The sequence below is a fragment of the Hyposmocoma kahamanoa genome, unplaced genomic scaffold (genome assembly GCF_003589595.1).
Source record: "Hyposmocoma kahamanoa isolate Upper Pololo Valley unplaced genomic scaffold, ASM358959v1 220, whole genome shotgun sequence".
Lineage (NCBI taxonomy): Eukaryota > Metazoa > Arthropoda > Insecta > Lepidoptera > Cosmopterigidae > Hyposmocoma > Hyposmocoma kahamanoa.
The window spans coordinates 3,861,677-3,878,968 of record NW_020653740.1 but is presented as its reverse complement, the minus strand read 5'-3'; the positions used below and the strand labels follow the sequence as shown (position 1 = coordinate 3,878,968).

General features: G+C 38.1%; 3 protein-coding genes across 3 annotated transcripts in view; 1 reads left to right on the top strand and 2 right to left on the bottom strand.

The window, feature by feature from the left end:
• Nucleotides 1-2,962, bottom strand: part of LOC113227906 (BTB/POZ domain-containing protein 6-B) — a 32,433-nt gene extending 29,471 nt beyond the window's left edge. The window contains exon 1 of the mRNA XM_026460996.1: nt 2,579-2,962. The gene's annotated coding sequence lies outside the window, so the exon portion shown is untranslated. The remainder of the gene's footprint in view (nt 1-2,578) is intronic.
• Nucleotides 2,963-13,390: 10,428 nt separating this feature from the next.
• LOC113227997 lies at nt 13,391-14,205 on the top strand. Its single transcript, XM_026461112.1, has one exon. The coding sequence runs from the start codon at nt 13,526-13,528 to the stop codon at nt 14,156-14,158; it is 633 nt and encodes a 210-aa protein (XP_026316897.1). The 5' UTR covers nt 13,391-13,525; the 3' UTR covers nt 14,159-14,205.
• An 834-nt stretch (nt 14,206-15,039) lies between these two features.
• Nucleotides 15,040-17,123, bottom strand: LOC113227951 (N-alpha-acetyltransferase 10). Its single transcript, XM_026461065.1, has 5 exons — nt 17,089-17,123; nt 16,624-16,765; nt 16,220-16,385; nt 15,579-15,727; nt 15,040-15,294 (listed from the first exon to the last, which is right to left on the bottom strand). Exons 3-5 carry the CDS (start codon nt 16,377-16,379, stop codon nt 15,070-15,072), a joined length of 534 nt encoding a protein of 177 aa, XP_026316850.1. The 5' UTR covers nt 16,380-16,385; nt 16,624-16,765; nt 17,089-17,123; the 3' UTR covers nt 15,040-15,069.
• Nucleotides 17,124-17,292: the final 169 nt, after the last annotated feature.

Genomic DNA, 17,292 nt, shown 5'->3' with positions numbered 1-17,292 from the left:
TTGCGCCCGTCACCCTGAGACAAAGGTTGATAAGTCCCATGTGCCTGTAATTTCACCAGCACACTTACCCTTCAAAATCGGAACTCAGTAATGCTGACATTACTGCTTGCCAACAAAAATAGGTAAGGTGGCAGTACTTCACTGGACGAACTCTTTCACAAGGAGGTCTACTGCTACTAAATAATTACGTAATAGTTTCAAAAACCTTATTGTTAGTTTGCCAATGAACATTCCAACTTACGCTACATATGACTTGCAAAATATTTTATTTTAACAATATTAATTTTTCACTAAATTAAAGTTATTAATGAAAACAAAATTAGAAATAAAATGAAACATGAATTAGTAGAACTGCAGTCATATGTCTGTTTGGTATTTTTCATCAGAGGAAATACTGGATCAAGCTGGTGGTGCAGAGATATCATCTTCCTTCTTGAAATTTGGATAATTATATTTTAATTTCAATGGCCTTTCTCAGGTATCGGAGTAGGAAACGGTCCTGTTTTGTAAGAACCTGGGGTTAATTAAACTTAATTGAATGTGTACGTGTATCCACGACGTCGTCACGACATACTCAAACTGCAGACTTTTTTGCTCGACAATGCTTTACATCAGTGATACGTTTTTTGGCGAGGGTAGAGTAGAGTAGTAGGTACGGTTTGGTTTTAGTAGCAGTATCGTTGTCCAGGAAAGTACTGCCACCATATCTATTTCAGCCGCCGAGAGGTAACGTGAGTAGGTATTACTGAGTTCCGGTGTGGAAGGGTAAGGGTGCTTGCTGGTGAAATTGCAGGCACATGGGACTTCTCAACTTGAACATCAATTGTTCTCTGAGTGACCACTGTGCCCGTCAAAGATCTTAGCGGCTCTGGCCCCTAACATCTTTGCGATTTAAAGCTCTGGGTAACACTGCAACTGCTATAGCCAGTCAGTCATTTGGTATATTTAAAAAAAATGCTTCGTTTCGTTTGCTTAATGTAAGAGAAACCTTCCTAATGGACTTGAACTAGGTGTTAATAAATGTACGCCTGATGACTTTTGCGATTTTGTCTGTAACACCTCTCACATAAGGTAAAATGGCAGGTCTTGCCACGACTGTTATTTGTTTCACAGTTTTATATTAAACAACAAATAATATTAGACATAACTGGTTGACTTTACCATCTCAGTCAGCTGTGACCATGTGACCTGTAAAAAACCCGAAACGTTGATTTGTTTGAAAAAACAAATATACGCTATTTAGATCCGAAAATATAGTTTAATTATTTATATACACAACCTTGTTCAAACAATCTCTTAACTTAAAGATGCATAGTTCCGGACCTCAACCTATCTAAATAAAAAATATAATAAACTACCAGAATATTTAAAAGCAGAACCAAACCTTAATGATTAATTAACATATTGAATTCTAAGAGTTATTACGATAAAGTGGATGAGTATTACCAGGATACATTATAATTAACGTCTGCCCCTCTCCTTTCCATGTTGGGATGCCTGTCAAGGTGCTTGTATTTACTACAAAGTATACCAAAATGTACGACAACACATGTAAAGCCCTTATAAATAAACACATTTCCAACATTATACATATAAATAAAGGAAGGGAATGTATCTACGTGAAAGTATGATTTTAAAACGATATTACGCATTAAATTCCCTTACCATTGTAAATTAACAAAAGGCACAATAAGATGTAGTTAAGTGTGACGAATAAACGCACTGAGGCAGTTAATATGAATATCTAAATATATACATGGACTTGTTTTAATTTTAAACAAGGCCGTTTTATATGCTTTAGGTACGTGGTTCGACATCTAACTGTAAAATCTTTAAATAATAATATATTTATTTATTAGTTTGCTTCAAAAATAAAGCATTATAATGATTATAATGATGTAAAATCGTTCAAAAACTTATTTTTGCCAAACCGGCAATAAGTCTGACGATCCACAGAGTAGCGGTAACACCGCCTATTAGAAATTTGCGATACTAAAGAAGTATATTATCTTTAATATAACAAATGCGTTGCTGGCCTTTAGAGATAACATCTAAGACTTCTATATGTAATTGAACTTACTCCCTACTCTTCAAATCAGCATTACTGCTTTGCAGTAGGATCGGGTATGGCGGTGGTGCTTACACTAACGAGTCGGCATGTACTGAGAACAGTAACTTAAATGCCTAAATAAAAAATATGTATCTATTTACTATTAACAAATTATCGAAATTATATGTAGTTAAAAATGCATAAAATGATTGCTGAAGATGAAAACAAAAAACGAACAAAGGCCGCAGTAAGTCAATAAGTACAGCAAGTATGATGAAAAATAACTCCAATATCTACACGGAGTTCACGCTTTATTTTATGTAAAGCAGTTACAAAGAGCGAAAATAAAAGAAAACGTTCGTGGTAAGCACTCGTATTAACGACAATGGCGTGAAATTTAACGTGATCTGACTAAAATGAACTCCGACAAATGGTTAAATGGGCGTAATTAGAACAGTTCCATCCACAATTTCATGCTTTGAATGGTGTTAGTACTGGCGGAGTATTTATTTACAGTGTTGTTTTTACCTGTTGTGATTCAGCCAGATGTTTTACATTTCAGAGGCGCGACATCCCATCGAACTGTTTTTGGCACTGATTCTGCACTATTCACTACGAACTTAGTCCTTTTTTGAGTGTATCGATGAAAATATTATATTTAATATTGTAGATTATAAAGTAAAGAATTAGACCGTGCAGTAGAGATGATGGTAAATAGTGTATTGAGGTAGCAGGGTTTCCAGGGCGCGAACCGGCGCGCGCCGCCCGCCCTGCCCACCTACGACGGAAAAACCCGAAGTGGCGTTCGGGTCGGATCGTCTTCAACGCCTGAAGCTGAAACCGTGTTTCCCGCGTGCTAATATTAGCTTTGAATTTTCGTGCGGCACGTGTGGCCGAGGCTCCGATGGAGAGTGGTCTGCCGTTTGTAACCGTCTGATGGTCGAGCGGTGGCCGTCAGTCGCGCATGCGCCGTAACAACAAACAAAAGCTATCAGCGACTAGACCTTTGCCGTATCGACTAAACTTGCACACTACCTGTTAACGATGGCTTAATTAAAAGCGTACATGTCATATCAAGCCGACGACGCGCGCAATCTGTTTTTTACTGTCTCTCAACAAACCTTCATTTTCTCCCTCCCTCTAACATTCCTCTATACCTACTTTCTGCGCATATACCTACTTATCTGGGTTGGAACTTGACAACAATACCTATTTATACGTATATAACAGAGAGAGGATACCATCCTCTACATCGTTATTCATTTGAACACAGACAAATTCTTATGTTTCAAACTATCACATGTCTATAAAGAAAAAATAAAAAGGTATTGCTCTTCATGAATCTGAAATGAACATCTAGAATTCTTCTGAAAATTGTTGAGTAGGTAATTACTTTTATAAAACATTATAAGATTTAAACTAAACAAAAGTGGATTGTTCTAGGTCCTAGAATGGCCTATTATTTTATTCCGTGAACGGATATGATTGTAACAATCGGTGCGTTTAGGCACGTACTACGTACTCAGAGTAAATAAAGCTTTGAGACTCGCAGTGCGCACACGCAGTCAATAAACTATTGTAATTTGAGCTCTGTAGGTAAATAAGTATAATAATACTATTGGTGCTGTGTCAAGAACACTGATTGATTAATCGAGTTCTTAGGCTTTCGCGATTGTTACACATTACAAATTAAGCAAAAAATTAATCTATTATTTATGGATCAAAACCGCATATATACTTTTTTCAAACAAACCAATCATATTTCGGGTCCTTTACAGGTCCCATTGACTGAGATGGTAAAGTTATCAACCAGTTATGTCACTTATGTCTAATTTATTAATGCTAACTACCCCATTCCGAATTATTACAATTATATTATTAATTTAAATACCTTATTTTTAGTTTACCAAAGAATATTTCCATTTACACTAACATTTTGCAAAATACTTTATTTTAACAACATGAATTAGTACTAAATAAAATTTATTAATTTAAAGAACATTGGAAATAAAATAAAACATACCAATAATTAGTACTGCAGTCTTGTGTTTGCTTAGGGTTTTTCATTAGAAGAAATTAATACTGATTTTTTTTTACTTACGTAATAGTGTTCATACATATATTATGAATATAGTTTTTTTATAATATCAAGTAACGGGACGAACAAGTCGTGCGCCTGGTGGTAAGCTACACGCCTGTCCATAACAGTTGCAGTGCCACTCAGAGCTTTAAATCGTAAAGATCTGAGAGGTACTGAGACATAAGTTGACAAGTGCCATGTGTCGAGTTCTTAGGTGGTCACGGTTGGTTGAGTCAACAGTGAACAGGGACCTGTAAAGGGCCCGAAACGTCGGTTTGTTTGAAAAAACATATATACGCGATTTACATCCGGACAAATAGTTTCATTTCCTAAGGACTTAGGAAACGAAACTATTTTTCCTAAGTCCTTAAGTTTGTGTGCCTGTAATTTCACCAAAATACAACGACTTTGTAACTAGGTAGGTACGTAAGTATTTAATGAATAAACGTTCTTGTCTGTGACTTTCATGATGCCAACATAGACACTTTTTTATGGAAAGTACTTACGTAAAAACGATGTGATTGGCGATGGTTCGTATTTATGAAGTTAATACCTTTTCACTCTATATAGTTTGAAACTGCGCCGCCTCTAGTCTAGGTAGCGCCCGACTACAATCAATAACCCTGACGCCTTCTAGTAGGCAAGTGATCCAATTGAAATACTTACAACTACAGTTATATTTTCCCCAGTGATAGAAAAAATTCGGGTGGTAATGGTGCAATTATAAATGATGTCGAGTTGCAGCTCGTATATTCCGCTAGTGACGCGTGCTCTTTGCAGACCCTACGCTCGTGTGCACCGCGCACCATACTCCATAAATAAAGCCGGAAAAGGTTAACTAGACCTAAATTGTAGTTTTTGCGAAATACAGATAGTATATTTCATTATTATGCGCTACACAGTAAGTAAGAAGCAAAGTAATCGTATGATAAGGTGGTGTGTTAACGACAAGGATAGAAAGTTGTGATGGGAAGCTACACGCCTGTCCATAACAGTTGCAGTGCCACTCAAAGCTTTAAATCGCTGAGATCTGAGGGGCACTGCCACTACGCCCGTCACCCTGAGACATACTAAGTTGTCAAGTAAAGTTAACTTTGTCGACAATTGAAGGAGGAGGGTGGAACTCCGTTGTACAATTCCTGTGTACCGAAATGTATCTGATAGAAAACCCGTAATAAAAAATACTTTTAACCAAAATAAGTATTATTAGTGAATCAAAGATCGAACAAACACAAAAAAAAATCCTTGGACGCGACCGAATTTAAACTAGCATCTGTCGCCTCAACGTGACTACTGACTGCTCTGCCAACGAAGCCATAAATTGAGCCAACATATCTTACGAATTTCTCTATGTGCTTGTTGCCGATCTTTGTATTGGGTTTTTAACCGCTTTTTTGTCATAGCGTTTTGCGTAGCCACGTTGAAGCGACAGACTCTGGTTCGAGTGCAGTCGAATCGAAGGAATTTTTCTTTATGTTTGTTCGATCTTTTTATCAATGAGAATTAACAAAATAGTGGAGTATTTTCTCAAATAATAGACGAAATATTAAAAAAAAACACTGGAAATGACAAGTAGTTACACTCTACTAGTTATTTACTTATAACACTTAAATAAGTAAATAAAATAAATAACGCACACACTCATAGCCCCGCACTAGGGAAACCCTGTGTTGCGGGTGCCATGGACACATACATAGAACACCACAAATTACACCCAATAAATGTAGGCCATACAAATATTTCTCCCGACCCGGGAATCGAACCCGGGTCCTCTGCGCGGCAGACCAGTATGATTCGACCACTGAGGCAATTGAAATGACTAGGAATTACAGGTTATATATTGGTATACGTGGTAGGTAGGTATATGCATAAAACAACAAACAGAGAGACAGGCGCTCTTGGTGACAAGAAACCACAAACTAGCGGTTCGCGACTTAGAATGTTACTCATAATAATCATTCGAATGGGAAAAACATTCGCCTAAGTCGAATCCAAGCACAATCATTCGACTCGAGTCGACTTATTACCGATACCGAGTGCCCCTTATATTCGGTCGGGTGTACGAGTCGAATGATTATTATGTCGGAACTACTCGGTCACCATGTCCATATTAAAACATCCCTGTTCCCGTCACATTTACGTCATTTACCATAAATCATAAAGGGCTAGTGATGCGAGCAGAAATGCTATCGAATTTATAGATAAGTAGGTAATACTAATCTAGTAATGAATGATAATTCAGACCATTCGAATACGAAAATGTGTAGTCAGATCATTCGAATACGGTAATTAGTAGGTTACTAATTTGTCATTCCAATGACAGAATTAGTAATTACTAACATGTCAAATAACGAAATCATTCGCAATAGCGCATCGCTACCGCAGACCACTATCCCTTTACTGAATTGGATGCTATAAAAACGAAAGCCATGTACCTTTTTTTTTTTTTTTTTGTTAATCCGGGGAATTTGCTTACAGACACCCCGGCCCCGCGGGGGCAGAGCCGGGGTTATGTGGGACTGGGCTGAACCCTGAAGGGGAGCAGCCCGACCGCACTAAACCCCCGGAGTGTTCCTCCTCTCCGCTGTAGGTGGGGGTACGGGTACGCTGCTGCACTCATCCGCGCCCCCACCAGCGGCTGGCCGCGCCCTGCGCAGCCCCTCCCCGAGAAGGGAGACACATCGGTCCCCCGACTCCGAATGTTAGGCTCGCCGAACACCAGACGAGCCTTCCATCCCAGGCCCCTTTATGCTGGGCAGCGAACTCCCCCGAGTCCGCTACCCAGGGGCCACGGGGGGCCAGGACAGCATCCACTTAACTGTGAAGTTCAGTGGCTGCTCCCCCAGCCCCCGCAGCGGATCTGATGACAGGCTCCGCCGCAACACCTAACGCGCTTCCGCGCGGACTCTCCGAAGAGAGTCCCTTGGAGCGCCCACCACGGGCCAACCGCCCACATTCGGCCGCGGAGGATAGGACGAGCGGCAACGACACACCGACACGTCTCTTCCCCCGCGGCCCCGCCGACACTGCATCGTCGAAAGCGGTGCAGCCCCGCCAGAGTCGCGGAGGACAGGACGAACGGCAACGACACACCGACACGTCTCTCCCCCCGCGACCCTCCTCCTCGCGCATCCGCGCGGTCCCGCTGACCAGACGAGGCCCGCGCGGAACGCCCTCCTCCTCGGGCCAGCCTACCACCATCGGCCGGCCCCGTGGGTTCCTCTTAGCTTCACCGTGGGATGAAATCGACCACGGCTACTAGAGCCCCCGGGCCACGACAAGGCGGGAACCCCTTCGGGGGGGATGTACCTTAACCTAACCGTAACCTTTCTAAAAGGTGATTAAAACAATACTTCAATAAAAATCACCTTAATCTTATTACAATCAATTCTAATTTGAACACTTAAATTAAACGAAAAGTACATTGTCAAAGCTCAAAATATACTGGTGTGTTAGTACGTCGAACACAAGGATTCAATCAAGTAATCATTTATAACTTGGAACTAATAACTGACCTGTCCCTTTTATTGTTCAGCCCACATAAATATCTTATTATACAAGTTCATTTTTTTACTTATTATGTTCTCAATTGAAGACAGAATATAACAAAGATAATAGAAAGGTGATCGACCGTCAAACGTTTCCGGTAAAAAGGTTCCGGACTAAATAATTATATCCGATGCTTATATTATGTATAACACAGAAGTAAATTGTTATATACCTGCTTGTAATTACATCACGTGTCAATCCGCAAATAGATCCAATAAATAAAATACCATTGAGTAATTTTATCCTTTCCATATAGATGAAGGACGTTTGAATAAATTTAACTACGGCGTTGTTCTAGAGTTCGAGAACTGATAAGGATGTTCATATTTTATTTTACAGCAGATTTCTGATTGTATGTCTGTATCTACATTCTACATTTATAGCATTGCTGATGATAAATCACTCCTAAGTAGAGGGGTATTAGGTTCATAATCTACAAAAGCTCAGCCAAGAAAAGTTTCTTTCACCAACCAATAATAGTCGGAAAGCATCGCGACTGTTTCACAACTGCCGAATGGTCAACATCAACTACATGTCAAGTTAGTTTGCAGTATATAAATGCGACTCTTAGTTAAAATAACGAATATTTCAGATTCAACTTGTCGTTATCGTGTCGATGTTTATTATTATTATTTTGGACGACGACTGTGCCATTGCTGGGAAATATCGCCTCTCTCATGACCTAAAAGATTGACGTTGAATTTTTAAATGAGAGAGGCGATATTTCCCTGCAATAGCACAGTCGTCGACCGGGATCAACTATACGTACCGTATCGAGCAGGCCCACGCCACAGAAATCCAACCGCCTCAAGTTATTAGCGAAGCTGACTGGGATGGGAAAACGCTTATTACACATTACCCGGTTTCAAAGGCCCTGATTCAAGGTGGGACGTGGCCCCTAGTTTGGGCGCCCCTCGTATTAACTTTTAATTAGGTCTTAAATTAGGGACCCTAACTCCCTCGTACTTATTACACCTCCCTAATTAAGATAGGGTCCCTTGAAATCGAGTAAGTGTAAGAAGCGTTAACCAGTTTGCGAGCAAAACTATCAGGATTTTTTCAGTAAAGGCCATTATTATTATTATTATTATTATTTCTTGTACTCGACTGGTGGTCGGATATTTGGAACCAGGTACGGGTCTAAGCCAAGTATTCTGGTTCGGTTGTGGTATTGTGAGGGGATGTGAGTGAGTGGTGATTTTTTGTGGAGTTTGTGAAATCAGGTGTATTTAAGAAACGGCGGACTATTGAGCATGTGTCTAGTACAATTGACTTTTGTAGTGATATGTAGGTTTTAGGGTGCAGATCTATCATTTTTAAGGCGGTATGTAGGGTTTTCGGTATGACACCAGTTGACGAAATTATAATGGGGACTATCTTGATGGTTTCTTGGTGCCACATCTGTTTGATTTCGTCTGCTAAAGGTATGTATTTTTGTATTTTTTCAGTGTGTTTCTGTTTTAAGTTGTTTGTATTGGGAACGGCAATATCTATGAGGTAGGTGGTCTGTGTAGATTTAACAGTTATTGTTATGTCAGGTCTGTTGCTATTATTATTATTATTATTATTATTATTATTATTATCAGCCTGTTTGTTCCTCCTATACAACTTTTGGCCAAGACCCTCCCCCTCTTTTTCCATTGATTCCGATTTTAGCCAACATCTGACCAGTCCTTTAAAAAGGAGTACAAATCATCCCGCCATCGCCAAATAAAGATTATTTTGATTTTGATTTTGCCGACGTGGTTTGCTGCACATATTATTTTAAAATTATTAAGACATGTGCGATAAATTTTGCTCCTCAACGTCTCGGTTTAAATTCCTGTGGCTTTAATTTTGAAAATTACTTATGAATGTTTAATAGAAATACATCTCGCTAACGGTAAAGGAAAACATGCCATTAAAACATGCACGTCTTACGGCCGCTTTCTATATTCAATCTCAATCCATAATTTGCTATCTAAGCTTGAATAATCAATCCAAATCCTATTTTTACTATATTTCAATAACCGATCGATGGATCGTTATTCCGATCTTTTGTTTCAATCCATCTGTGGGTCATTTTTAGATTGACATTTGTATGGTAGTGACAGTTGTGCGCTTTCAATATCCAATCCATAGTTTTGACAAATCGGATTTTGCACGTGTTCGATCTATAGTAGCGATCCTCCAATTTTGACCGATTGTACTGTGTAATCGTGTAAAAATGAAAGTTATTTTTAAGTGATAGCGACTGTGAACTTGAACATTTGCTCAGTTATCGGACTGGGATAATAGCGACAGCGACCAAGAGCAGCTTGTGTCCTCAAGAACGTTTAGGCGTATAAACTTCATGGTAAGTTTAACTGATGCTGAATTTACATCCAAATTTAGGCTGAACAAAACATCAGATGAATTTGTTTTAACTGAATTAATGCCGTTTATCAAAGTTAAATCAAAACGGTACTTTTATAATTTAGATTATTTATAACGTCACGAATACGAACAAACATCAACAAAACATAAATTGACACCATAACATTTCGCCGCTGCCGCCGCGCGCCGTCCCTTCATTTTTTTCCATCCTATATGGCCGTCCCGCTCGTTTGACAATAAACGTTCCGTTCTGTTCCTGGAAACACGTTATTCTTGCCGTACTTACGGTTTAAATATTTTATACTTGAAAGTTTGCAATTAATTTATATTTTTGCCAAATCACATGTATAAATAAATTAATCTTAGAATCATAACCACCATTTTATTTACTAATTCATGTAATGTCTTACGAACAAGTAGTAGATTTAAATCAATTTTTAATTTGAGTTTGAGGTCATAATATAATGTCCTGGAAAAACTCCTACAAGAAGACCCATGCTTAGAAGTGGAGTATGCAATGGGTTTATAATGATAATGATGATGACGCATTGACTGTGACCGCGCGAAGGTCTCTCGTGGAAGTGTTCTTCATCGTTAAAAGAAATAAGTAAATATTCGAATGTACCCCTGCTTATTATTATTTTTTCAAATACTTTAGGAAGAAGCGTTAGGGCTCGCTGTGAAAGAGTTCATCTAGCGAAGTACTGCCACATTACTTATTTCTGCCGCCAAGCAGTAATGCGAGGCTTACTGCGTTCCAGTTTTGAAGGGTAAGGGTGCTGGTGAAATTACAGGCACACGACTTGGTAACTTATGTCTCAGAGTGACGGACGCAGTGGCAGTGCTCCTCAGATCTTTGCGATTTAAGACTCTGAGTGGCGCTGCTTCTGTTAGACGGGCCGTCCCGTCACATGATATTATAAAAAAACTTTAGGAAGTAGGTTGCTAGTTAGGTATGTTGAGCCATCCCTTAACAAGATATAACTGTCAAAATCAATCGTACTTTACATCAGCAGCATCGTTCATAGTTGCAATTTAAAATAATTCAGGTTCTTTCGTCGTATCTAGCCAGATAATTTTTAATAAAAATGTATTAATAGGGCTGTTTTATCTAATCGCTTTGAGCACTTAAATAAAGACTACCGCCCGTTTGACTCACTCTTGATTCAAGCTTAGTTTGGTGTACTCTACGTTAAGTATACAATATAATACATGTACTTACTTGTACAGTCGACTGATAAAACAACGGGTGAGCCTACCGTAAACATAGGCGCCCTCATAAACCTCTACATAAGAGCCACTCTACTACTATATTTACTGTCATTATTGCGAACACGATATACAAATACAAAATTATGTATTTACTCCTCACAAAGCAACGCATATTAACAATAAGGTACTAAGAATTAGTTACATTATGATAGGTCTCCAGGCACCCACCCCTCGTGTAGTATAACCTGGTACAAACACGGATTTACTATAACACATTAAGCGGATAATGGAGAACAAGAGAACAAGAGAGACTACAGCGCACACGCACGCACGCACGCACGCACCCACACACGCACGCTTCCACGTACGCACGCACGCAAGCACGCATCGTACGCATCACACGCATCGCACGCTTCGGTATCCTCATATTTCAGTATTTGAAGATAATTAGTCACTTTCTTTTTGCATTCATATTTGTTATGATCGGTGTTGGGCAAAATTTAATTGTTCTGCCAATTGAAGATTAACAATTAATTAATTGTCAATTGCGAAACAGCAATTAACGCTTGATCAATTGTTAGTTGCGAGAACCGCAAGTAACAAAAAAATTGCGTATATCTACAATTAACAATTAATCATTTTTCAATCTTTTCAATGTTTTTAATTAACAATTAACAATTAAAACTGACAATTATGATAAATTTATATTTATATGGGGGTGGGTTAGAGGGTGGGTTAGGGGGTGGGTTAGGATGGGTCAGGGGGTGGGTTAGAGGCTGGGTTAGGGTGTGGGTTAGGGGGTGTGTCAGGGGGCGGCTCAGGGGGTGGCTGAGGTGGTGGGTCAGGAGGTGGATTAGGGGGTGGGTTAGAGGGTGGGTAAGATGTGGGTTAGGGGTGTGTTTGACCGTGGGTTAGGGGGTTCGGGGTGAGTTTAGGGGGTGGGTTAGGGGTGGATTAAGGGGTGGGTTAGGGGATGGATTAGGTGATCGGTTACGGGGTGAGTGAAAGGGTGGGTGAGTGGGTTTGAGTGAGTGGGTGAGTAGGTGGGTGAGCGGGTGACCGGCCCCCAACCGGCCCGCCAACCTTCCCCCAACCGGCCCCCCAACCAGCCCCCCAACCGATCCCCCAACTGACCCCCAACGATAGCGATAGTATCTACATTAAGAGTACTTCCGTCAACTTCACAATTGGGTAATTTTCCAGTTAGTTTTCTGTACCTAGTTTTGGTGACAAATTTTATTATTTCAATTTTCTAGAACATTACCATTTAATATTCGAGTATAGTAAGCTGAAGTATTATTTAATATTTCACGATAATGTACTCGAATAAATATTGCCACCGAAATTAAGTAAAGAAATTTACCGAATTCGATTTTTCGAACGCAACAGGAAGTGAGCGTGCCTACAGCTCCGGTACCTATCTGGAAAATAGTGAGGGTGCTGTCCGTGCACCCGGGGCAGCTCATCCAAGGCATTAGCCTTTTGAGAACCTGATGAAGTACGTGCAAACAGACTGATCTGGGGTCAGGACCTGACTGAAAAGATTCCTGTGCAGGCTTGCTCTCACAGGTTATAGTGCAATTCCCGCATAACCAAAAGGTTTATAGGGAAGGTCATTCATTATAAACAAAACTTATATTGAAAGATACGGGGCTGACCTGGCACTGAATTAATTAGCTCTTTCGACTCGCACCAAATCATCAATGTTGTACTCTTCTTTTCTTATATCGTCAAAACAAGCTTTTTGTTTGTTTTAAATTATTATAAAAAGATGTTGTAAACACTGGAAGCATTTCACGCAGTCTTCAGTGTTGCAATTTACATTGATCTCGAGACCCTGTGTGTAAGAGGTGTAAATTAATATGTCAAATGACTATGACCTTAAACTTGATCTAAAAATTTACCTATTTGTAGTTGTTTTAGCTTCTTAACTATCTAGTAAAAAACTGAAACCAAGCTGTGATCAAGAATACCTATCAAAAACGTTGGTGTAAAACCCTGATAACATAGACAAAATTACACATTTTAATTAATAATGACCCAAAATTGAGCAATACTCAACTCAATTAGTATTTTACATAATGCTCAAACAACCGGATTCCGAACGTCTAAAATAGTAAATAAATGACAGTAGATGTCATTGCCTGCTGTGCGTTGTGCTGTTTTTGTCTTGGAGTTTATTGTTTGTAAAACTAAAATGTAAAATGAGTAGACCTTAATTCCATTTTGAATCATTATAAAAGTAAAATAACTGTCAAACGTCAGACATATTTGCAATAATGTCGTCATTTCATGAGAGGCAAAAAAATTTGTTTGCGCATCTAAAGGATGCGGAAGATCAGTGTGGCTTTTCGAAATCTAACAAGGCTACCGACGTACAAGATTACGGTATAGTCGATAAACGAACGTACAGAAAACTAAAACACGAAATGAAGCAGTTCAGAGGCCGAGAAAGCATATTCAAAAGGGAAGGGGCCAATATAAAGCAATGTTTAAAGAACAGAACCATTCCTGATCACATAAAGAACCCTAAAAACTGGGTCTATTACTCCCTGTCAGATGTTACCCCAGATCAGATGTCAGATTCTACAAATACAGCCACAGCACTTGCTTTTATCAGAGAGATGGAAGCAAGAGATGCAAAATTGAAAATAGATCACCCCGACATGGATGAAACAGGGTTGTTCAAGAAACCAACTTTCCAGTTTTCTAAAACTATAAAACAAGAGAAGAATGATGAAAAGGCTACTTTTAAGAGTAGCAAGGTTATAATGCCAGAGTATGTTGTTGGGGTTACAAAACAAAAGAAAGCAAAAAAGTTGGTAGCAAAAAAAGAAGAAACAGAATTTAAGAATGAAAAGAAAGTTGAATTGAAACTGAATCATTTGTATGATGATGAAGATGAGAATTAGCTCTTAATGTTTGTAGCACCTAATATTGTAACTACTTAATTTTAAGTCCTTATATTAAATTATAGTAAAAACAAGCTTTTTATTTCTGTAGGATTACCAACTCATTTTGTATAAAACGGTATTCGTACCATCACATTTATTGGTGAATGATACCCACTGGGATATAGATACAACCTTAGAATAATAATGCATAGAGTGATAGTTTCATACCAAATGAACTGTCACAAGTAAGGCAAAAACCAAATTCATTAGGCTAGTTTTAGTAGTAGGTTAATTTTCGGTTTTAGTGAATATTTATATAAAAATACAAGTTGAAACGCGTTATTTCCTTGTGGAATGTGATGTTAGTATCTATTTTATGTTTGTCTGACGTATTTTTACACTCATTTACCGCACATTTCGTCACTTTTAGCTAAAATTCTTGATCTGTTCACAGTGCAAGTTGACCTAGAGCACTGAAGGCCCGCCCGCTCGTGTAGGTCCTTTTGGCGCGCTTCAATTTGCCTCACTTAGCGTGTGCGGACTAGGTTTAGGTTAGGTTTAATAGTTGTATCCTTGGAATAATAACGATTCCAAGGATACAACTATTGGTACTGACCAACAGGTGTATCTACAGCATAAGAACTGTTAATGTTATCTCATAATCCCAAAAATGACATTTAGCCATAGTCATTGAGCATTAATGAAAAATAAAGATGAATTTTAGTATTTTAGGCTATCTGTTCAAGGGCTTGGGTTGTTTATGGATCTGTGTCATATAATAACACAGTAATAGCACAGTAACAATTCATAGTAATATTTATATAAACATAACATATATAATAACAGGTAACATTAATTGATAACACAAGAAATGAATTTTAAACAATTATATTATTATGTTGTTAATTAATTAAATGCTTTATTTACAATCAACACTGTGATATAACAGCAGATTCAGACTTGATTTCCATATTATCAGATGTCTCAGATTTGTTCTCCGCAAAAGCACTGAGGTCCCTCATCATGGAGTATGCATCTTCACCATCAGCATAGTACTTAGGTTCAATCTCTAGAATCTTGAAGCCAAGTGAATTGGTGTACAAGTTCAGAGCAGCCCGGTTGCTTTTTCGTACATGTAGAGAGACATATTTTGCCTAAAAACATAGGAAAACATTACATGTAAGTTTATTATTATTTTAATTAATATTAATTAAATGATAATATTTACACATCTGAACTTAACTCCCCTTAACAAAAAATGTGCAGCTATGCAGATATTAACAATTTATATGCATCCAGGATCAATAGCACTGTCGTGCACTTAGTAGGTTGAGCCAATTGTTGTAATACATTGCAATCCCCAAATGCTTATACAACAGAATATAAAACAGAAAGGACTGTGGATTACTACTGTGGATATATTCGTTCTTCCCCATACCTGGAAGCACTCCACCATAGCTAAAGAAGCCTGGTTCATCAGCTTTTGAGCAAGACCTAGACGTCTGTGAGACCTCTTCACAGCTAAGGAGGTTATGTGTCCATGACGATTATCCTCACCATCTTCTTCCATTTTTGCCAAAACATATCCTGCAGTAACAATGAAATGACATATAATAGTATTTTCAGCCAAATATAAGACCAGTTACAGACAGTGTTATTTGCATGTTTGAATCAATGCAGTCGCAAGTTTGCATTGATGCAATTGCCTATAAATTGCAAGTGTAAAGTTTGCATCACTGCCAAAAGTCACTGTGTGTAATCACTGTAAGAGGCTTATATACTCAAAAGTGCATGATAGTGAGCTAAGTATATAGAAATTGTATATAAGCTAAGAAATTAGAAAATGTGTGTTTACTTTAATTTAAAAAGCTGTAAGTTTTATAATTGTTACACTTCTATTTACTTACAGGCATTTATCAACAGTCATGCTAAATGATTTGAATATCGCTGTTTATGCATAATTTAGAAACAATAAAATCATAAGTACTACAACTTGAGCCAATGTCATATTTTAGTTTAATATAATGATAGATTGAAGTATTCAAGTTCCCATGTCCATAGAACAAACACAGTCTTTACCAACAATATGGCCCTTTTCATCCTCAGCCACATAGCTGAGTTGTGGCCAGGAGAGTCCATGGTAAAAGTAGTACTTCATCTGGTAGTTCTCTGGGAGACACAACAGATTACAGTGCTGCATATTCATCAGGTCACTTGGGCGTGCACATCGAATATTCATTTTGATCTGAAATACAATACATAATAAAATCAAAAAGCATCCATGCTTAAAAAGAATTTCATTTTATAATTTATTGTATTGAATAATACTTAATGTTTTGTTTCAATCAGCTATGGTATTGTTCAAAACCCAATCAATAAATAATATGTGATAAAATTAGGTACTGTTAATGTCATTTACTATTACTGATTTTAAACATTGCACATTACCATGTTAATGATTTTTTAATAACATTCGAAAATACCTATTAGTTTATTCCCTTCTTGCTTTTCGAGTTTTACTTGGTTGTCTAATCTCTGATGCTGGTGGAGTATCTGACATACCCCCTAGGAGCTCCCTTACGAAACGGAACTTCGATAAACAACACTTCCACACTATGTACCAACCTAGAACAAAGGAACAAGGACATGTATTATAACTTCACACAACAAAAATTCAAAAACATATTAATGATACACACGAATGCTATTAATAGTTAGTCATCAGTGAATAAAGGGTGAATTGGTCTACTTACAAAACAAGACAAAGACAAATACTAAAAATACACTACATCCGAAGGTTACAATAGCTAAAATCACTTCCTTCATAATATTTTACTAAGCATAGGTTATTAAAATGAACACGAGATTAATACAGTCACTTTACCAGCGCTACTAATATCTCTATTTTATAACTATCAGTCAAAACATGCGTGTCGATTTATAACTACTTATTGGCTCAATGCTTTTGTGCTGCAGATGAGGCTAGCGCCATTTTGGTCCGTCATAACATGCAACTAGAATTTTGAACTTCTCGACTAGCACTCTTGCTACACTTGCTATTATATCATTGGTAAGACAAAATGTACGTACTTTAATTGGAAACGCGTCGTTTTTTGTTTCTAAAATCAACAAAAATTGAAAATCTATGAACA